The 22,632-nt window shown below is 48.0% G+C and overlaps 1 protein-coding gene and 1 pseudogene across 3 annotated transcripts; one reads left to right on the forward strand and one right to left on the reverse strand.

The window, feature by feature from the left end:
- Nucleotides 1-1,965: 1,965 nt before the first annotated feature.
- On the reverse strand, nt 1,966-21,388 carry LOC139232586 (zinc finger protein 271-like). 3 transcript variants are annotated; one of them, XM_070863013.1, is made up of 2 exons: nt 20,787-21,388; nt 1,966-3,146 (listed from the first exon to the last, which is right to left on the reverse strand). In XM_070863013.1, exons 1-2 carry the CDS (start codon nt 21,371-21,373, stop codon nt 2,135-2,137), a joined length of 1,599 nt encoding a protein of 532 aa, XP_070719114.1. In that variant the 5' UTR covers nt 21,374-21,388; the 3' UTR covers nt 1,966-2,134. The 3 variants fall into 3 exon arrangements, with proteins under 3 accessions (XP_070719114.1, XP_070719112.1, XP_070719113.1); XM_070863011.1 differs by lacking the exon at nt 20,787-21,388 and adding an exon at nt 4,618-4,712 and having other exon boundaries at nt 1,966-3,263; XM_070863012.1 differs by lacking the exon at nt 20,787-21,388 and adding an exon at nt 4,562-4,712 and having other exon boundaries at nt 1,966-3,263.
- Nucleotides 3,828-4,066, forward strand: LOC139233222 (U2 spliceosomal RNA; annotated as a pseudogene).
- Nucleotides 21,389-22,632: the final 1,244 nt, after the last annotated feature.

Consider the following 22,632-nt stretch of genomic DNA (forward strand, 5'->3'; position numbering starts at 1 on the left):
CTTGGAAAATAAGAGTCGAAATGGGGTAATCATCATTGCAGTCCCTTGAAATCGAGGAAGACTTGCTTCCACTCTAAAAGTGAGTTCTCAGGTGACATTCCAATACGGGAATTACAGTCTCTGTCACAAGTGGGACAGACAGTCGTTGGAGGAAAGGGTGGATGGGGAGTCTGGTTTGCCGCACGCTCCTTCCATTGCCTGCGCTTGTTTTCAAAATGGGGTAGAGGACAAAGGGGAACACAAATCACTAAAAGTAGCGATGCGGGTTAATAAGGCCTTACAAGAAGGGAACCAAGCATTGGGGTGTATTTCTAGAGGGATAGAATTGAAAAGCAGGGAAACGATGTAAACTTGTATAGGACCTTGGTTAGACCACACTAGAGGACTGTGCACAGTTCTGGCACCATATTATAAAAAGGATATAGAGGCAGTGGGGAGGGTGGAAAAAGGATTTGCAAGGATGATCCCAGAACTGAGAGGATATACTTATCAGGAAAGGTTGAACAGGCTGGGCTCTTTTCTCTAGATTAAAGAGAAGGCCAATGGGTGATCTGATAAAGGTCTTTAAAATTATGAAACATTTTTATATAGGGTGGAGGTGGAGAAAATGTTTCCAATTGTGGAGGAGACCAAAACTACAGGTCATAAATATAAGGCAGTCACTAATAAATCCAACAGGGAATTCTGAAGAAACTTCTTTACCCAAAGAGAGGTAAGAATGTGGAATGTGTTCCCAAGGGAGGGGTTGAGGCGAATAGCACAGCTGCATTCCTGGGGAAAGTAGATAAGCACATGAGGGAGAAAGGAATGGAAGGATGTGTGAATAGGGTTCGATGGAGAGTGCTGGGAGGCTCGTGTGGAGCATAAACACCAGCACTGAGTTTGGCCCAATGGCCTGTTTGTGTGCTGCAGACTTTATGTAATTCTATGTAACTCTATGTCTTCTGGCTCTTGACATAGTTGGAAAAGATTTTGCTATAATTATGCACCATCTTTTTTTTACCAAAGATCTCCTAGCTTCTCTAATGGCTGCTTTTGTGGGTGGTATTTGGAGAGTCAGGCATCCCTCACTACCTACACCAATGCTGGCAGGTAAACCCCGAGTTGCTGCCTCAGTAAGGATGGCTCGCCATATATATATTAAAACTTAGCGTTCTCACAGTCCACTCCCGGAGGCCCCACTCCCTGAGCCTATAACCTTCAGCAGGGTCAGTGGTGGAGTTCCACAGTGGGAGTGATCCCAGAGTAACTGTCGGGATCGCGCCCCCGGGATGTTCTGGGTCCTGTATTTTTAGTTATCCCGGTGTCTAACACACACATCAATAAAACAGGGATTTCCTGGGAACACGCTGCAGGTCCTTCTTTATCTGGAGATCAAATGTCTGTTGTATAATTGTACCGGCAGGTAACAGGCTCCTGTGACCTCCTCCCTCTGATATTTTAATGCAGAATGTAACTAATTTATTTTAAACACGTTTATGTTAAATCAGTTAACACCCGCCTTAAATTAGACTCAGGACTGTCACACAAACACGTTAAATAATTACCGGTCATTTTTAGACTGGAACCTTAAGCCTGCCGTGTCACTTTCAGTCAGGAACAGATCGCAGTTTTACACCAATCTCGGATTTGACAGCACGTTCCCAGCATTCACCCTGTTCTTCCCGACTCTAAACACAGCTGTAAAGGAACCTTCTGTCCCGTGCCTAGGAGCTCTGAACCATGGGAGAGCACAGCTGGGATACATTTCTTACACACCTCAAGGTTAACCCACACGGCGACGTTGCGGTCAGTGAAGAGACAAGGAAGACCAAAGTGCCGTTTGGCTCTCAGTGTGGCCCTGAAGGACTGTGTCCAGGCTGAAGTTCTGTTCCCCCCGTACGATCCTCCCCCCAGATTGCCCTCTCTGAGCTCCAACCAGGTGGTGATAAACACTCAGGTAGGAAAGACAAAAATCTACAGCAATGTGTTTAAAGCAAAGCTGATTTATTTGAGATATATCCAGAATATTAAATTCCAGCCCAATTATCAGGGTTATTGCCATCAGCAGAAACAACCCTCAACGATCAGAATGAACACAGTTCAGTCCTGGATGTGATCAACAGCAGCAATAATAGCAGAACCAACCCTGCTGTCATTTATGAACTCGTTGGTGTCTCAGCAGGTGGGATGAACGAGTGAATCCCTTCCCACACACGGGGCAGGTGAACGGCCTCTCCCCAGTGTGAACTCGCTGGTGTGTCAGCAGGGTGGATGAGAGGGTGAATCCCTTTCCACACATGGGGCAGGTGAATGGTCTCTCCCCAGTGTGAACTCGCTGGTGTATTAGAAGGTCGGATGACTGAGTGAATCCCTTCCCACACTCGGAGCAGGGGAACGGTCTCTCCCCAGTGTGAACTCGCTGGTGCGACAGAAGGTAGGATGACCGAGTGAATCCCTTCCCACACACGGAGCAGGTGAACGGCCTCTCCCCAGTGTGAGTCCGCTGGTGTACAGAGAGCTCAGATGATCGTCTGAACCCAGTCCCACAGTGAGAGCAGATGAACAGCTTCTCCCCAGTGTGAGTGCGCTGATGTACAGTGAGGTCAGATGACTGCCTGAATCCAGTCCTACAGTGAGAGCACCTGAATGGTCTCTCGCCAGTGTGAACACGCTGATGGCAAGTCAGTTCCCTGGAGCTTTTATAGCATTTCCCGCAATCCAGGCATTTAAACGGTCTCTCGTCAGTGTGAACTTGATGGTGATTCAGCAGATTGGATGACTGAGTGAATCCCTTCCCACACACGGAGCAGGTGAACGGCCTCTCCCCAGTGTGAACTCGCTGGTGTGCCAGCAGGGTGGATGACTGAGCGAATCCCTTCCCACACACACAACAGATGAACGGCCTCTCCCCAGTGTGAACTCGCTGGTGTGTCAGTAGGTGGGATGACCGAGTGAATCCCTGTCCACACACGGAGCAGGTGAATGGTCTCTCCCCAGTGTGAACAAAGTGGTGTGTCAGTAGGTGGGATGAATTAGTGAATCCCTTCCCACACACAGTGCAGGGGAACGGCCTCTCCCCAGTGTGACTGCGCTTGTGTCTCTCCAGGTTGGATGACCGTCTGAAGCCTCGTCCACACAAAGAACACGTGTACGGTCTCTCCCCACTGGTGCTTTCTGCTTCCATGTTCAGAGGACGGTGACATTTAGGTCCTGATGAATCAGGTGACTCCATCAGATCTTGGTTTGAGCTTCCCATCTGCACATCCTCCCCTTCTAATATCCTGTAAAATTAATTTAAACAGGAAAAAGGGAGTGAGAGAGAGAACCTACAAAAACACAAAGGCAGGTTGTAAAATTGAGCTTAATGCATCTGATCATTTGTGCAGCCGGCAGAAGGAAAAGGTCACCCTGAAAGTTGCCGGATTGTCATTACAAACCCAACTGGTTCACTAATATCCCTCAGGGAAGGAAGCCTGCCTGCCGGTCTGGGCCTACATAAGAGTCTGGCCTCTATGGGAAGAAAGAGAGGTGGGAGGGGGCGAAGGTGAGGGATTTTGTACATCTGTAACGTGACCAGAACTTTGACAGACCCTCCAAAACCTGCAATCTTCACCACCGAGGACAAGGGCAGCAAGTGAATGGGAACAAGTTCCCCTCTAAGTCACACACCATCCTGACTTGGAAATATATCGGCCGTTCCTTCATCGTCGCTGGGTCACAATCCTGGAACCCCCTCCCTAACAGCACTGTGGGAGCACCTTCACCACACGGACTGCAGTGGTTCAAGAAGGCGGCTCACCACCACCTTCTCAAGGGGCAACTGGGGATGGGCAATAAATGCTGGGCTTGCTTCTCGGCCTTTTGGCTAAGATCATGCGTAACTGACCTGACAGGGGAGTAGCCACCATGACCTCCGGGTGGTTCTCCCTGGATCAGGAAGGTATATGCTTGCTTTTTTGGAAACAGGAGGTGGGTGGGGTGGCTTGACCCATCCACCTCCACGGAGGTGTGTGGGGGACCTGACCCATCCACCTCCATGGCACGAACCTGGTATTGCAGTACTTCCAGGAACGGTGCAGTGGCTCTAGGCCTTTTGGCTAAGAGCATTGGCGCAGAGTGATCCTTGGCGTGTGCAAGGTGACCTCTGGCGTTTGTGATTTGACAAAGAATTGGAACGATTGGCTACGAATTTCAAAAAAAAAATGCTGGGCTTGCCAGCGACGCCACATCCCAAGAATGAATTAAACAAATCTGTAAAATGGATGAAAAGCTTTTCCAGAAATACTTGTCCCTAAAACCATGGTGTTTGAGTGTGCGCGGACAGGGTGTGTTTAACAATCTGATCTCCCCCACAGTCACCTCCCCTGACAGTCCCACATGGCCAATTGTTAGTGCCACTGGGCCCAGCAGTTCTGGGGGTGAAAGGCAGCAGCTTGTCCTCCAGACCCACTGCAGCTCAAGCTGTTGCCTTTCACCCCCAGCCCCACACAGGAGGCCTGGGAGCGTCCCCCGCCTCCCGCCCCGCGCCCAGCCACAGCCCGCCACCAATGGCTGGGCCCGCGGTGAACTTATCGTTTGCCTTGTCTCCCCGCCCCCCGGGCTCTCCTGGTCCCGGGGCCTGGGCCGCACGCTCACCCGCCTGCCGGGCCGAGCCGGGCCGCTCTGACTCGGGACCGGAGCCGCACTCGATGTTGCCAATGCCGCGCTCGCTCCGCTCAGCTTCCCGGAGCCGCGCCTGCGCAGTGTGCCCCTGTTGGTGGCGATGGTTGCATATTCTACCCCGCAGAGCACTCTGGGTAACGTCATCCGCCATTTGGTGCATTGTGTTGCCTGGTGTTACTTTCCTGAGTTTCAGACACTCCAGTGCCAGGTGGATCAGGTGTTTAAAGGTCATTCAGTTCCCTCTTTCCATGCGGCTGTTATTTAAAAGTACAAAGATTGATTTCCCCTCATTATGCATCTATTCAGGATATTTACAGAAAAAAACTTGCATTTATATAGCGCCTTTCACAACCACCGGACATCCCAAAGCACTTTACAACCAAATGAAGTACTTTTTGAAGTGCAGTCACTGTTTTTTTTAATTTGTTCCAGGGATGTGGTCATCGCTAGCAAGGCCAGAATTGATTGCCCATCCCTAATTGCCCATGAGAAGTTGGTGGTGAGCCGCCTTCTTGAACCACTGCAGTCCATGTGGTGAAGGTACTCCCACAGTGCTGTTAGGGAGGGAATGCCAGGATTTTGATCCAGCGGCAATGAAGGAACGGCGATATACTTCCACGTCAGGATGGTGTGTCGGGATGGAGGGAACTTGGAGGTGATGGTGTTTCCATGCACCTGCTGCCCTTATCCTTCTGAGTGGTAGAGGTCATGGGTTTGGGAGGTGCTGCCGAAGAAGCCTGTTGTAATTTAATAATCATGGCAGCCAATTTGCGCCCAGGAAGCTCCAACAAACAGCATTTTGATAATGATCAGATAATCTATTTTAGTGATGTTGATTGATGGATGAATGTTAGCCAGGACACCGGGGATAAGTCCCCTGCTATTCTTCAAAATAAATCTTTTACATCCACCTGAGAGAGCAAACTGCCCTCGGTTAAACGTCTCATCTGAAGGGCGTCACCCCCGACAGTGCAACACTCCCTCAGTACTGCCCCTCCGACAGTGCAGCGCTCCCTCAGTACTGCCCCTCCGACAGTGGTGCACTCCCTCAGTACTGCCCCTCCGACAGTGGTGCACTCCCTCAGTACTGTCCCTCCGACAGTGCGGCACTCCCTCAGTACTGCCCCTCCGACAGTGCGGCACTCCCTCAGTACTGCATCTCCAACAGTGCAGTGCTCCCTCAGTACTGCCCCTCCGACAGTGCGGTACTCCCTCAGTACTGCCCCTCCGACAGTGCGGCACTCCCCAGTACTGTTCAAGACTGTCAGCCTAGATTTTTATGCTGAAGTCTCTGGACTTGGACTTGAACATACAGTTTTCTGACACAGATATGAGGGTGCCACAAACTGAGCCACAGCTGGCAGAGGGACAATATCTCTCCTCTCTGTAGCTTTAGTAGTTAAAGTAACATCCTTCCTGTTAATAGTGAGCCACATTCTGTACTGGGAAGATTACTTTGGTGATTTGGTGACTTCAGCCTTTAAAATTCTCATCCTCCAACCTTACGACCCTTTGAGACCACTGTGCTCCTCCAATTCTGGATTAATGAGGAGAAGAACAGGATCAATGTATCCCTTGAGTGAGAAATGTCATTGTCCCGGATACTCCTTGTCCCTCGGTATCTGTGTCCGGGGAAGGAGCTGATGGTTTCTTTAGGTGAATTTTTGTGCTTATCGAGGTGATGGATGTCAGTAAAGTCCCCTCTACACTGCCCCAGAAGTGTTTGATGAGACAGTGAGCTTTACTCTGTATCTAATCCTGTGCTGTACCTGCCCTGGGAGTGTTTGATGGGGCCGTGTAGGGGGAGCTTTATTCTGTATCTAACCCCATGCTGTACCTGCCCTGGGAGTGTTTGATGGGGCAGTGTAGAGGGAGCAATATGCTGTATCTAACCCTGTGCTGTACCTGCCCCGGGAGTGTTTGATGGGGCAGTGTAGAGGGAGCAATATGCTGTATCTAACCCTGTGCTGTACCTGCCCCGGGAGTGTTTGATGCTGACACAAGTTGCTCACATCGAAGAACGCACCTTATAACTGAAAGATCCTGAGGGACAGTGAGTGTTCAAACATTTTAAATATCATCCGCCCCACCCCCCCACACCTCCTCTTATCCTTCTTTGTTCGGATCAAAAGAGCCGCAGTTTCTCTAATCTCGCTCCTCATCTCAGTGCATCACTTCTGCACCTGCTCCATGGCCTTGACATCTTTCCCAGAATAAAATGCCCCAAAACGTGACACAATATTCTAAATGCAGCCTAACCAATGATTTGTGCTCGACACCCTATTTTTCAAAGATAGAATAACATTTTTTAAAACTTGATCAACTTGTTCTCCCACTTTTAAAGAGTTGTTTACATGAACCCTTATTGGGTTTAGAAATACTAATATAACATGGTTAAAATACAGTGACATAAGATGGCTGATATAACGTGCATTATGGGAAAGAGAATTTTAGTCTGAGTTAGAAACTCAAACAGGAGCTTCACGGCAGACAGGACACCATTGGAACACTGATAAGACATTCCATTCCACTGAATCAACTAGTTGAAAACTGTAATCAAATCAGGGGAAAGAACCGGGTTTGTCTGTTATTAACCACAATATAAGCTCAAACCGGAGTGAGTAATAGAATAGATTAGATTATTGTCATGTATCCTACATGGCTACTATTGATACTATCTCAAGGTGTGCCACCAGAGGGCACAGCAGTGGAAAATTCATAGGTCACCTGTACAGGTGTGCCTGGCCTAGTATAAAAGGCAGGCCATCAGGTGTGATCCTCGCTCTGGAGTTAACTAATAAAGGACTAAGGTCACTACAGTTCAAGTGCAACACACTGCCTCGTGGAGTCATTGTTAGAGCATCTAAGGACACAACAACTGGCGACGAGGTTATGAACTTTCACCTGGAAATGGCTACCCTTGGTACGTTGCAGCAGTTCGCCGATGGTGATGATTGGGAATGCGGTTATGGACAGGCTAGAACGCTTCTTCACAGCAAATGACCTGACAGGAGACGACCCGGCCGCACTGGCTGATAAGCGCCATGCTATCCTGCTAACCAGTTGTGGGCCTTAACGTCGATGGCCTCATCAGGAACTTGCTGGCACCAGCAAAGACAACGACTAAGTCATACAAGGAGCTCGTAACCCTGATCCAGGAGCAACTCAAGCCCAAGGAGAGCATCCTCACAGCCAGACACCGGTTCTATACCCACCAACGGCCCAAAGGCCAGGAAGTCGTAAAGTATGCCACAGACCTCAGGAGGCTGGCGGCACCGTGCGAGTTCGGCACCCACCTCAACGAAGCGCTGCGGGACATTTTTGTCATTGGAATTGGCCATGAGGGCCTTCTTCACAAGGTACTGTCGGCAGATAACACAGTTATACTGCAGAAGGCCATCTTTGTGAACCAGTCATTCACGACCTTGACCTGCGGCTCTAGGTAGATGTCTCATCCTTAGGACTCAAACCCACAGAGTGGCACCATTTAGAGGCTGGACTGTAGAGCGCGAATCCTCTCAGGGGAGAGAGAACAGGCCCCCCTTAACTCCGATTCCACAGAGGGGGGCTAATCAAGTAGCACCATGCTGGTATTGTGGAGGGAATCACAGGGCTCATCAGTGCCGTTTTATAGACTATGTTTGCAAAGGCTGCAGCACAAAGGGCCACCTCCAGTGAATGTGTAAGAGAAATAGGACTCACTGTGTCGATGAGGAGTCCGCAAATGGCCATGAATCCAGCGTGGATTATGAATTGTTAGACAGAGAGGCAGCCCAGTTCCACGGGGAGGTACACAGCATGTTTATCTGCACCACCGAGTGTTCCCCGTTGAAGATGAAAATCGAGATAGAGGGAAGTCCAGTCTTCATGGAAGTGGACACAGGGGTGAGCCAGTCAGTGATGAATCAAAGAGCCTTTGAGAGGCTATGGGACAATCTGGCTGAACGACCCGAGTTGGCCCCGGTTTAGGCATAGTTGTGCACTTACACCAATGAAATCACCCCAGTCATTGGTGGTGCGAATGTAAAGGTACTCCATGATGGCGCAGTGCACAAGTTAACTCTGTGGGTTGTTGCAGGTGATGGACCAATGCTGCTCGGCATAAGGTAGATGGAGAAGAGCCATTGGAAGTGGGAAAACTTCACTCCTCCAGCGATTGAAGCCCTCTGCGCTCAGAGGCAAAGCAAGCCCTCACCTGAGAGCGGACCCGGCACCGGAGAGCAGACCAGCACAGCACCCGAGACACAGACCGCTCTGCACGACTGCGTGGAGATGATCCAGCTGAGATGACCCAAATGCACCTTCCAGGCTCCAGTGGCAGGACTCCGGAGAAAGAAAATCGGATCCAGAAGCGACTTCCCAACTGTGGAGGCAGAACCCGGGGAGAAGAGGATCACAGCAGTCGACATCGTGGATGAAGGAAAGATGGCGCCCGAACCATGAGATGATGTGCTGAAGACAAAGATGGCCGTGGCCAGACCATGAGGTGCAGCGCTGATGGAGCAACACATGGCACCAAACAGAGAAGCGGATTGGGGTAAAGCAAGCAAGACTCCCTTAAAGGAGGCCTGCAACCTACTACAATTAAAGGGACAGTTCCACACATTTAAGCAATGTCACAGTAATTGTAAGTTAGAGACAAAAGGTGAAATGGATTATATAAAGTGTGTAACTGATCATGTAAAATGTGCAACTGATAATCGGAATTGTATACATGCAACCAGCCAGGAAAAGTCATGCGATTATGTACAATGTGTGATTGATGATCTGAACTGTGCATATGCAACCAGTGAGGAAAAGTCGCGCAATCATGATCAGACCCCTAGCGTGTCCATCATAAGTAAGGAAAAGCTGTGCGATGCAGGATTCCCACTGCACGCAGCCAATGCAACAGGCAGACACCCATCGGGTGCACACAGATCCAGGGAGCTACCCAATGCTGTAGCTTGTGTCCTACGGACCAGAGTCATGCACCATGAAGTGTGGCCACAAGCAGCCAACATGAGCTGCGGAGCAAGCGACCTCGGCAGGGCATCGATAATGGTAACCAATGTCCAAGGAGGAGTGTTTGCTAGTGCTGTTGGGGAGGAGTTAAACTAATATGGCAGGGGAATGGGAACCAATGCAGGGAGACAGAGGGAAACAAAATGGAGACAGAAGCAAAAGACAGAAAGGAGATGAGTAAAAGTGGAGGGCAGAGAAACCCAAGGCACAAAACAAAAAGGGCCACTTTGCAGCAAAATTCTAAAGGGTCAAAGTGTGTTAAAAAGGCAAGCCTGAAGGCTCTGTGCCTCAATGCGAGGACTATTCGGAATAAGGTGGACGAATTAACTGTGCAGATAGCAGTTAATGGATACGATCTGATTGGCATCACGGAGACATGGCTCCAGGGTGACCAAGGCTGGGAACTCAACATCCAAGGGTAGTCAACATTTAGGAAGGATAGACAGAAAGGAAAAGGAGGCGGGGTGGCATTGCTGGTTAAAGAGGAAATTAATGCTATTGTAAGGAAAGACATTAGCTTGGATGATGTGGAATCGGTATGGGTGGAGCTACGGAATACCAAAGGGCAGAAAACGCTAGTGGGAGTTGTGTACAGACCTCCAAACAGTAGTAGTGATGTTGGGGAGGGCATCAAACAGGAAATTAGGGGTGCATGCAATAAAGGTGCAGCAGTTATCATGGGTGACTTTAATATGCATATAGATTGGGGTAACCAAACTGGAAACAATACGGTGGAGGAGGATTTCCTGGAGTGCATAAGAAATGGTCTTCTAGACCAATATGTCAAGGAACCAAATAGGGGGGAGGCCATCTTAGACTGGGTGTTGTGTAATGAGAGAGGATTAATTAGCAATCTCGTTGTGCGAGGCCCCTTGGGAAAGAGTGACCATAATATGGTGGAATTCTACATTAGGATGGAGAAGGAAACAGTTAATTCAGAGACCATGGTCCAGAACTTAAAGAAGGGTAACTTTGAAGGTATGAGGCATGAATTAGCTAGGATAGATTGGCGAATGATACTTAAGGGGTTAACAGTGGATGGGCAATGGCAGACATTTAGAGACCGCATGGATGAACTACAACAATTGGACATCCCTGCCTGGTGTAAAAATAAAAAAGGGAAGGTGGCTCAACCGTGGCTATCAAGGGAAATCAGAGATAGTATTAAAGCCAAGGAAGTGGCATACAAATTGGCCAGAAATAGCAGCAAACCCGGGGACTGAGAGAAATTTAGAACTCAGCAGAGGAGGACAAAGGGTTTGATTAGGGCAGGGAAAATAGAGTACGAGAGGAAGCTTGCAGAGAACATTAAAATGGACTGCAAAAGCTTCTATAGATATGTAAAGAGAAAAAGGTTAGTAAAGACAAATGTAGGTCCCCTGCAGTCAGAATCAGGGGAAGTCATAATGGGGAACAAAGAAATGGCAGACCAATTGAACAAGTACTTTGGTTCGGTATTCACTAAGGAGGACACAAACAACCTTCCGGATATAAAAGGGGTCAGAGGGTCTAGTTAGAAGGAGGAACTGAGGGAAATCCTGATTAGTCGGGAAATTGTGTTGGAGAAATTGATGGAATTGAAGGCCGATAAATCCCCAGGGCCTGATGGTCTGCATCCCAGAGTACTTAAGGAGGTGGCCTCAGAAATAGCGGATGCATTGACAGTCATTTTCCAACATTCCATAGACTCTGGATCAGTTCCTATCGAGTGGAGGGTAGCCAATGTAACCCCACTTTTTAAAAAAGGAGGGAGAGAGAAAACAGGGAATTATAGATCGGTCAGCCTGACATCTGTAGTGGGTAAAATGATGGAATCAATTATTAAGGATGTCATCGCAGTGCATTTGGAAAAAGGTGACATGATAAGTCCAAGTCAGCATAGATTTGTGAAAGGGAAATCATGCTTGACAAATCTTCTGGAATTTTTTGAGGATGTTTCCAGTAGAGTGGACAAGGGGAAACCAGTTGATGTGGTGTATTTGGTCTTTCAGAAGGCTTTTGACAAGGTCCCACACAAGAGACTAATGTGCAAAGTTAAAGCACATGGGGATAGTGTGCTGACGTGGATTGAGAACTGGTTGGCAGACAGGAAGCAAAGAGTAGGAGTAAATTGGTACTTTTCAGAATGGCAGGCAGTGACTAGTGGGTACCGCAAGGTTGTGTGCTGGGGCCCCAGCTGTTTACATTGTATATTAATGATTTAGACGAGGGGATTAAATGTGTTATCTCCAAGTTTGCGGATGACACTAAGTTGGGTGGCAGTGTGAGCTGCAAGGAGGATGCTATGAGGCTGCAGAGTGACTTGGATCGGTTAGGTGAGTGGGCAAATGCATGGCAGATGAAGTATAATGTGGATAAGTGTGAGGTTATCCACTTTGGTTGTAAAAACAGAGAGACCGACTATTATCTGAATGGTGACAGATTAGGAAAAGGGGAGGTGCAACGAGACCTGGGTGTCATGGTACATCAGTCACTGAAGGTTGGCATGCAGGTACAGCAGACGGTTAAGAAAGCAAATGGCATGTTGGCCTTCATAGCGAGGGGATTTGAGTTCAGGGGCAGGGAGGTGTTGCTACAGTTGTACAGGGCTTTGGTGAGGCCACACCTGGAGTATTGTGTACAGTTTTGGTCTCCTAACTTGAGGAAGGACATTCTTGCTATTGAGGGAGTGCAGCGAAGGTTCACCAGACTGATTCCCGGGATGGCGGGACTGACCTGTCAAGAAAGACTGGATCAACTGGGCTTGTATTCACTGGAGTTCAGAAGAATGAGAGGGGATCTCATAGAAACTTTTAAAATTCTGACAGGTTTAGACAGGTTAGATGCAGGAAGAATGTTCCCAATGTTGGGGAAGTCCAGAACCAGGGGTCACGATCTAAGGATAAGGGGTAAGCCATTTTCGGTCAATGAGTAACAACTTCTTCACCCAGAAAGTGGTGAACCTGTGGAATTCTCTACCACAGAAAGTTGTTGAGGCCAATTCATTAAATATCTTCAAAAAGGAGTTAGATGTAGTCCTTACTACTCGGGGGATCAAGGGGTATGGCGAGAAAGCAGGAATGGGGTACCGAAGTTGCATGTTCAGCCATGAACTCATTGAATGGCGGTGCAGGCTCGAAGGGCCAAATGGTCTACTCCTGCACCTATTTTCTATGTTTCTATGTTTCTATGATACCATGTCTTGGGTCGGTTCCATCTCTCAGGAAACTGATGGTATCAACTGCCACGAGCCTGAAGGAGCAGACTGCACCAAGGCCATACCCCTAGATGTAGGGTCACCCACCACTGTTCCCCTGGAGGAAACAAGCACCAACCAGGATTCCAAACCAAACGACGCTCGGGCTAGCAAGTCAGCAGTTCCCTGTGCACTGCTAGATGACAGCTCCTCAGGGAGCAGCTGTGACCCAGGGCGTAAAGAAAGGACAGGGAGACATCTGCGAACCTGCCTGATGCTCGGGACCACAGCAACAGCCCCGAGAGCAGACTACGCGAGCCAACCAGGTTCCCACTGCCAGCACCAGGCACTGAGCCGCCACCAGACTGCAGGGACACCAGCTACCTGCTCTGGAACTAGCTTGTCCTCACACAATGGTCACCGCAACAACAAGGCATCTAACGTACTTATCGCACCACGGAACCACACAAAAAAAATACAAAACCCACTTACTTGACCTTGAATGTACATGAATGTCAGGAGCCCCCGCCACATCAATGTGGCGGGGGCAGGGGGGCGGGGTGAATGGAGTGGTTAGGAACACACACACACACACACACACAAACAGCAACCACCAGCCTGCTACTGCACTAACTACCCACCCAAGGTTGAGGTGGCCCACCAGAGGTCAACCAGACAAAACCCACGTAGAGCTAAGCCCAGAGCACAGTCAATGCAGAGGCGATTTGCACTGAGGGTTCAGGAAGGAGTGATGTCATGTATTCTACATGGTTACTTTTGGTACTATCGCAAGATGTGCCACCAGAGGGCACAGCAGTGGGAGACTCGTAGGTTACCTGTACAAATGTGCCTGGCCTAGTATAAAAGGCAGGCCACCAGGTGTGATCCTCACTCTGGAGTTAACTAATAAAGGACTAAGGTCATTACAGTTCAAGTACAACACACTGCCTAATAGAGTCATTGTTAGAGTATCTAAGGACACAACAATTATGAGAGGTAATCTTATTGAAACATATAAGATAATGAAGTGGCTCGACAAGGTGGATGAAGAGAGGATATTTCCACTCATAGGGGAAACTAGAATTTGGGGACATAGTTTCAGAATAAGGGGCCGCCCATTTAAAACTGAGGTGATGAGGAATTTCTTCTCTCAGAGGGTTGTAAATCTGTGGAATTATCTGCCCCAGAGAGCTGTGGAAGCTGGGTCATTGAATATATTTAAGGCGGAGATAGACAGATTTTTGAGCAATAAGGGAGTAAAGGGTTATGGGGAGCAGGCAGGTAAGAGGAGCTGAGTCCATGATCAGATCAGCCATGATCTTATTAAATGATGGAGGGGACCCCTGCTCCTATTTCTTACGTTCTTATGTTCCTATTATAATGTGTGATATTTATACCTATAATTGAGAAACTATAAGAAATAACATAACTGTAGGCAGGGTAGTTTAGGGATAATGAGAAAATTAGTGAAGAAAAGTACCTTCTGGGAACCAGGGAAAGTGTCCTTGTAAATCACAGATTAGAGAAGTTCCAGCTGTCTTTTCCTCGCTTCCTGCCCAAACCCAGCAGAGAAGACAAAGAAGAGTCCGGTGCCAGAGGTGGATCAGTGCAGGGTATAAAAGTGAGGGGAGACTGATGTAAGGGGGCAGTCGGGACTGGAGACACCGGAGATCAAGCTCAGGGCGCCCAAGGTTCCATCCAGCGGGCTGACCTGGTGCAGTTACTGTGGACACGCGGGACTTGCATGTTGACTCTGATTGATGGGTCAATATAGGTACGGCAGAGGACAGAATCTGCTCATCGCATATCTCTTAATAAGGTATTAAGGTGTTGACACTGGACTCTAAACCTGCTAATTAATAAGACATTGTGTTAGCTAGAATCTTCCTCTCCTAAGTCTCCCTGATCCTCTAATCCTTTTAAATTTGAACCATTTAATGTACTTTTCCGACCATTTTCCATGCAAAATGTAACACCTCACATTTCTCTGCATCAAATTTCATCTGACATCTATCTGTTACATTTACTAACCTGTTTATCTCACACTGAAGTCATTCCATTTCTCTTCACAGTTGCCCATGGTCCCAAAGTGGGTGCATGAACAGAGACCTGGGGGTACATGTGCACAAGTCGTTGAAGGTGGCAGGGTAGGTTGAGAAAGCAGTTAAAAACGTTTACGGGATCCTGCGCTTCATAAATAGAGGCATAGAGTACAAAAGCATGGAAGTTATGATGAACCTTTATAAAATACTGGTTCAGCCCCAACTGGAGAATTGTATCCAATTCTGGGCACCGCACTTTAGGAAAGATATGAAGGCTTTAGAGACGGTGCAGAAAACATTTACAAAAATGATTTCAGAGATGAGGGACTTCAGTCACCTGGATAGATGGAGAAGCTGGGGTTGTTCTCCTTGGAGCAGAGAAGTTTGAGAGGAAATTTGATAGAGGTGTTCAAAATCATGAGGGGTATAGACAGAGTAGATCGAGAGAAACTGTTCCCATTGGCAGAAGGGTCAAAAACCAGAGGACATGGATTTAAGGTGATTGGCAGAAGAACCAAAGATGACATGAGGAAAAACTTTTTTACGCAGCGAGTGGTTAGGATTTGGAATGCATTGCCTGAGAGGGTGGTGGAGGCAGACTCAATCGTGGCTTTCAAAAGGGAGTTAGATAAATACCTGCAGGAAAGAAAATTGCAGGGCTATGGGGAAAGGGCGAGGGGTGGGACTGGTTGAGGTGCTCTTGCAGAGAGCCGGCAAGGGCTCGACGGGCCGAATGGCCTCCATCTCTGCTGTAACTATTCTATGATTCTAGGTCCAAAGAGACTTGGATGTCCAGGTACATAGAAAATGTCATGAACAGGTACAGATAATAATCAAAAAGGCTAATGGGATGCTAGCCTTTATACCCAGAGGACGAGAATACAAGGGGGTAGAAGTTATGCTGCAGCTGTACAAAGCCCTGGTTAGACCACACCTGGAGCACTGTGAGCAGTTCTGGGCACCAAACCTTGGGAAGGATATATTGGCCTTGGAGGGAGTGCAGCTTAGGTTTACCAGAATGATACTCGGACTCCAAGGGTTAAATTACACGGAGAGATTACACAAACTAGGGTTCTATTCCCTGGAATTTAGAAGGTTAAGGCATGATTTTATTGAAGTTTTAAGGATGTTAAGGGAACAGATAGGGTAGATAAGGAGAAACTATTCCCACTGGTTGGGGAGTCTAGGACTATGAGGCAGAGTCTAAAAATTAAGAGCCAGACCTTTCAGGAGTGACATTAGGAAACACTTCTACATCACAAAGGGTGCTCCTGACATCCTCTCCTACACTCCCCATTGAACCAGGGTTGGTCCCCTGGCTTGACGGTGGTGGTAGAGTGAGGGATATGCCAGTCCATGCTGGTCACCTGCTCCGTGTGTGGGAAGGGATTCGCTCATATGTCCCACCTGCTGACACACCAGCGAGCTCACACCGGGGAGAGGCCGTTCACCTGCTCTGTATGTGGGAGAGATTCGTGCATTCAGCCAACCTGTGGGCGCACCAGCTTGTTCACACTGGATGGCGGATGGGATAGCAGCTCCAGAGGGAGCTCTTCCCGAACAAACCTTCCTCTGACCATCTGCTGCCATCCTTCACCTCTCTCTCCCTCAACCTTCCCCCCACCCCCCCCCCCCAACCTCCCCTCACTGTCTAAGCCCCCTCTTGCCCTAACTTCGACCCCCAAAGTACTTTACCTATCCCTAAAACCTGTGCTGCAAGGACCCATTGCCCACTCCCATCCTGACTTACCTTCCAGGTCGACCTCCCAACTACCAAGTCCCTCCAACTGGACTCTCACTCCCCATTGGCCGATTCAGCTGCTCCAACCAATCCCCTGCGATCTCACCAGTGGTGAGCCTCTGACCAGCTACACCCACAGGTTTGGGCCCGACCTTCACTCCTCGCTCTCACGCACGAGCATCTTCCCTCCGGCAATGTCCTGGCCTCCATCCCCCAGCGACGTTCGGACCCTCACTCCACCAGTGATGTCCTGGCCTCCTCCCCGGCCGCTGACCCCACTCAACGGCGGAGTCTGTGTCGAGCCCGTGGTGTGCACAATGGCTGTGGTCACTCTGACCTCTCCTCCTTCCACAGAGTGGACCTCTGACCATCCCAATGCCTGCCCTCAGCCAGGCCTCGGTTTTCTCACCACCTCACTGAAGAGCGCTGCCCAGCGCTGAACATATGGCTCGCATCTCGCCGTAGGCAATTAGGCTCATACAATAGTGCCTGGTCTCCAGTCGTCTTGGGTAACCCTTGCCACTGGACCAAGGCCTTGCTCGGCTAAGCCCATGTGGTAGCCGGTGTGCAATGACCACCCCACGTTAAAAGAACTCACGCACAGGCATCTTTCACTCCTCTAATATGAAGTTCAGGACCTGGAACGTCAGGACCCTCATGGACAACTCCAACAGTGACAGACCGGAACGCCGCACCGCCATAGTTTCCCGGGAACTTAGACGCTTCGATGTCGACATCGCCGCCCTAAGTGAGATCTGGCGGGCAGGGGAAGGCCAGCTCAAGGAACAAGGTGGAAGTTACACCTTCTTTTGGAAAGGCAAACCAGAGGAAGAACGCTGCCTCCATGGCGTACGCTTCGCCATAGAAAATGGCCATCTCAGAGACTCCCCCTGCGGGGTTAACAAACGTCTCATGACAACCTGACTCACCAGTGCGCCACAGTCATCAGTGCGAACGTCCCAACACTCGACGCAGTAGACGAGGCCAAAGAGGAATTCTACTCCAGCCTCGAACATTCCCTGTCCCGCATCTTTCCGGGCAACAAACTGATCCTCCTCGGTGACTTCAATGCCAGGGTCGGTAAGGACACAGCTCTCTGGGGAGGCGTGATCGGCAGAGAGGGGGTAGGGAAAGCCAACTCCAGCGGTACCCTATTACTGACAAAAAGCCTAGAACATGAACTCGTTATCACCAATACCTTGTCCCGCCAGAGGGACAAGTATAAGGCATCGGGGCAACGCCCTCACTCCAAACACTGGCACCTGCTCAACTACGTCATTGTTCGAGCCAGGGATTGCAAGGATGTGCGCATCACCCGGGCCATGACAGGAGCTAATGACTGCTGCATGGACCTACGCCTAATCCATTCTGTCATCAACATCAATATAGCCCCAAAGCAGCAACGGCAACAGAAGCAGTGCCGCAGAAAAATCAATACCGGGGCACTCAAAGACCCAGCTAAGAGAGCCCTATACAGTCAGCACCTCACTGCTAACCTGGCGACCCTTGATGACCGGTGGTGGCATGTCATGTCAGTTGAAAAAATATGAAAACTTACAGAATTCCATCAAACTTCCATTTACTGCGTTATAAGGTAAAAACATTTAATCTTTATTATGCATATTTAAGTCTTCTTGACTCCCTCCAAAACTTCATGGCTGAAAAACAATGGCATTTTCTGCGCCAAGTTTTCAATGCGCGTTGCTTTTTCTTAACTCACCAGAAGGTTTTGCAGGAGTGGTCACATACGCTGACCTAGGAGAAATTTTTTGAGGGGCAAACTTCCATAATTGACAAAAACTGGCACAGACATCAGGTTATGACGCAAATAAAACCCTAAATAAATCGTAACTGAGTTACGCTGGCACACATTAATTGGGAAAACTTAAATTTTTTAACTTACGCCAAAAAAAGTTGCGCAAATCACTGAGGAAAATTAAGTCCAATGTCTCCTTACCTAAGGAAGGATATACTTGCCATAGAGGGAGTGCAATGAAGGTTCGTCGGACTGATTCCTGGGATGGGGATTGTCCTATGAGGAGAGATTGAGTAGACTAGGCCTATATTCTCTGGAGTTTAGAAGAATTAGAAGTGATCACATTGAAACATACAACATTCTTACAGGGCTTGATAGGGTAGATGCAGGAAGGATGTTTCTCTTGGATGGGGAGTCTAGAACCAGGGGTCACAGTCTCAGAATAAGGGGTCGGCCATTTAGAACTGAGATGAGGAGAAACTTCTTCACTCAGCAGAGGGTGAATCTTTGGAATTCTCGACCCCAGAGGGCTGTGGAGGCTCAGTCGTTGAGTATATTCAAGACAGAGATCGATAGATTTTTGGATATTAAGAGAATCAAGGGATATTATGGATATAATGGGGATCGTGCAGGAAAGTGGAGTTGAGATAGAAGATCAACCATGATCTCATTGAATGGCGGAGCAGGCTCGACGGCCCTAATTATTATGTTCTTACCACGAGTCCTAACCACTCACCCCAATCCTAACCAATAACCACTAACCCCAATCCTAACCAATAACCACTAACCCCAATCCTAACCAATAACCACTAACCCCAATCCTAACCAATAACCACTAACCCCAATCCTAACCAATAACCACTAACCCCAATCCTAACCAATAACCACTAACCCCAATCCGAACCAATAACCACTAACCCCAATCCGAACCAATAACCAGTAGCCACAACCACTCACCATTAAACCTACAACCTTTCCCCAGCCCCTAACCAAGGATTATTGACAGGTATTGATGGAGGAGCTTGTAAGGGGATAAAATACGGTCACCAAAGTGGGAGACAGACAGGCAGATGGTCACTAAAGAGGATACTGACGGTAGTGAATGGATCTGACACATGGTCCAGATTGTATGTAAAACGCGCTGGAATGGGTTTTAAGAAGGAGAAGCTACGCAGCAAAGCTTGATGGTTAATGAACCATCTGTTGTATTAACCTTAGAACAGACTCATGGAAACTGTATTCAGTACAGAACAAGGACAATAAAATGTTTGGGAACATAGATTATATGGTCGTTTTGACTAGAGCTCTTGGGGGAGGGATAAGGAGGCACCACCCTGGAAAAGTTAATCGACACGTCATGAGGAACTGAGGCTAAGTTGACACCACTGAACCACACATTGCGGGAGGGTGACATGTGATGGGAGATGGACAAGTGGGGGGAAACCACTCTGAGTCAGGCTGACAAGGATCAACAAATCAATGTAACTTTGCTGATAGCAGTCGGCCAACGGGTGGTTTTGTAGGAGGGTCACACACCTCAAAAACTGTATAACTGTAATTGTAAAACCTCTGATCGGAGAAGTGTTCATCAGAACCCTTCCCGAGCATGCTTGAATAAAAACCGGTTAACCGAGGTTTCGTCTGAATGACTCCATGGTCGCTATACAGAGGGCGGGTGTTGATCCCTTATTTCAGGGGATCCACCTTGAGGAAGAGAAGTCTTCCTTCTACCCCAACAGAGCTAAAGACCTGATAAAGGAAGTCTTCCTTCTACCCCAACAGAGCTAAAGACCTGAAGAGTTAGTGGTAAGAACATAATAATTACGGCCGTCGAAACAATTATCATGATTAAAGAAAGAATGCAAGGTATGTTGGGAACAATAGATTAATTGATGAGACCATTACAAAGATCAGAATATTTCAAAGGCTGTCACATGCAGTATGTGTGGAGCATTTTTACTAAATGGGATCCAAAAGGGATGAAGTGATACAGCAAATAACAGATTTCAAATCTTCTGCCAGATAGTTCTATAAAGGGGCGGTTCAAAAGGGATTTCAGATGAGTGTTAAGTGAAACAGTACAGTTCAGTCTATGACACCCACAAGCCATGGACACAAACAGACCATGGATTCGATGTGGTAGAAGGTGAACTAGATGAGAATGGAAATAGTCCAGAGTAGGAAAATGCCCAAAAATAGAACAGTTGATAGCAGAACATCAATTAGTCTCCTCTTATTGTGGAGAAATCAAATATTCGACACACTATTTGAAACAAAGATGATTAATTCAATATCTATACAGAATATTAATCTGCAGCCAATTATAGAGATTAACAACATCAGCACAAACAAACCCCAACTATCACAATGTCCTGGATGTGATTAACAGCACCAATAACAGCAGAATCCAACCCCCGCAGTCACTTGTGAACTCGCTGGTGTCTCAGCAGGTTATATGACTGAGTGAATCCCTTCCCACACTCAGAGCAGGTGAACGGCCTCTCCTCAGTGTGAACTCGCTGGTGATTAAGCAGGGTGGATGACTGAGTGAATCCCTTCCCACATAAAGAGCAGGTGAAAGGTCTCTCATCAGTGTGAACTCGCTGGTGTCTCAGCAGGGCAGAGGACTGAGTGAATCCCTTCCCACACACTGAGCAGGTGAACGGCCTCTCCCCAGTGTGAATGCGTTGGTGCTTCTGCAGATCAATTTTGCTTTTATATTTCTTATCACAGTCAGAACATTTAAAAGATCTCTGCTTTGTGTGAATACGATGGTGCCTCAGGAGATGCGATGACTGACTGAATCCCTTCCCACACTCAATGCACGCAAACGGTTTTGCTCCAGTGTGAACTCGCTGGTGTGTCAGCAGGTAGGATGACTGAGTGAATCCCTTCCCACACACGGAGCAGGTGAACGGCCTCTCCCCTGTGTGAGTACGGCGATGCATTTCCAGCTCAGAAGGGTAATTGAATCCCTTCCCACAGTCTCCACATTTCCACGGTTTCTCCATGGTGCGGGTGTGTCTCCAGGTTGGATGATCAGTTGAAGCCTCGTCCACACACACAACACGTGTACGGTTTCTCCCCGCTGTGAATGGTGCGATGTTTTTTCAGGCTGTGAAAAGATTCAGACAAATATTTCTCCTTCCACATTCAAAGGCCGATGGTATTCAGGTCCTGATGAATGGAGTGACTGTTGGAACTTGACGTGATGTTTGGTTTAACTTTCCCAACTCCAAATCCTTCCCTTCTGATACCTGTAAAGGGAGTTTACAAAAGTCATCTCTAAGTACAGGATCGAAATTCGAAACAGACAATTCTAGTTACTATGGAACATTCTTTCCTCTTTTATTCCCCAAAGCTGTGAATCCCCGTCCCACACACACTCCCTCCTCCCTGTGCAGAAATCTAAACCCATTGTACCATCTCCAACATATTTCTTGTCAGTCAACTTTTCTCCCTCCCCTGAAGGTGCTCACTGTGGCTGGGCTCAGTTCTACACTCACTGGTTCCCCTCCCCTGAAGGTGCTGACTCTGGCTGGGTTCAGTTCTACACTCACTAAGACCCCTGGGGGAGTGGAATCTGTCACAAAGCGATGGCTTCAGAACAGAAATTGAAATAACTATTTGAAAGAAGGTGAAATGTTAGATAGGTGCTCAGCATCTCACACATTGTGTAAGATTAACATTCCACATGTCTGAAGCTGGGAGAGAGAAAACGGGGAACTACAGACCAGTTAGCCTGGCATCAGTCATAGAGAAAATGCTGGAATCTATTATTAAGGATGTGGTAACAGGATACTTAGAAAATTATAATACGATTGGGCAGAGTCGTCATGTTTGATAAATCTTTTAGAGTTTTTTGAGGTTGTAACTAGTAGAATAGATAAGGGGGAACCAGTGGATGTGGTGTATTTGGATTTTCAGAAGGCATTCGATAAGGTGCCACACAAGAGGTTATTAAACAAAATTAGGGCTCATGGGATTAATATACTAGCATCGATTACATCAGATATACGGTACAGAAATAGGCCATTCAGCCCAACAAATCCATGAAGGCGTTTCTGCTCCACTCGAGCCTCCTCCCGTCTTTCCTCATCTAAATCTATCAGCATAACCCTCTATTCCTTTCTCCCTCATATGCTTATCTAGCCTCCCCTTAAATGCATCGATACTATTCGCTTCAACCACTCCCTTTGGCAGCAAGTTCCATATTCCCACCACTCTGGGTAAAGAATTTTCTTCTGAATTCTCTATTGGATTTCTTGGT

The sequence above is a fragment of the Pristiophorus japonicus genome, chromosome 20 (assembly GCF_044704955.1).
Source record: "Pristiophorus japonicus isolate sPriJap1 chromosome 20, sPriJap1.hap1, whole genome shotgun sequence".
In the NCBI taxonomy this organism is placed as follows: domain Eukaryota; kingdom Metazoa; phylum Chordata; class Chondrichthyes; family Pristiophoridae; genus Pristiophorus; species Pristiophorus japonicus.

Coding starts and splice junctions, on each gene's coding strand:
- LOC139232586 (XM_070863013.1), bottom strand. CDS start 21,373: ATGGAGAAACCGTGGAAATGTGGAGACTGTGGGAAGGGATTCAATTAC. Junction 3,147..20,786: donor AGACACCAGCGAGTTCACAA/GTGACTGCGGGG, acceptor AGAAAGCACCAG/TGGGGAGAGACCGTACACGT.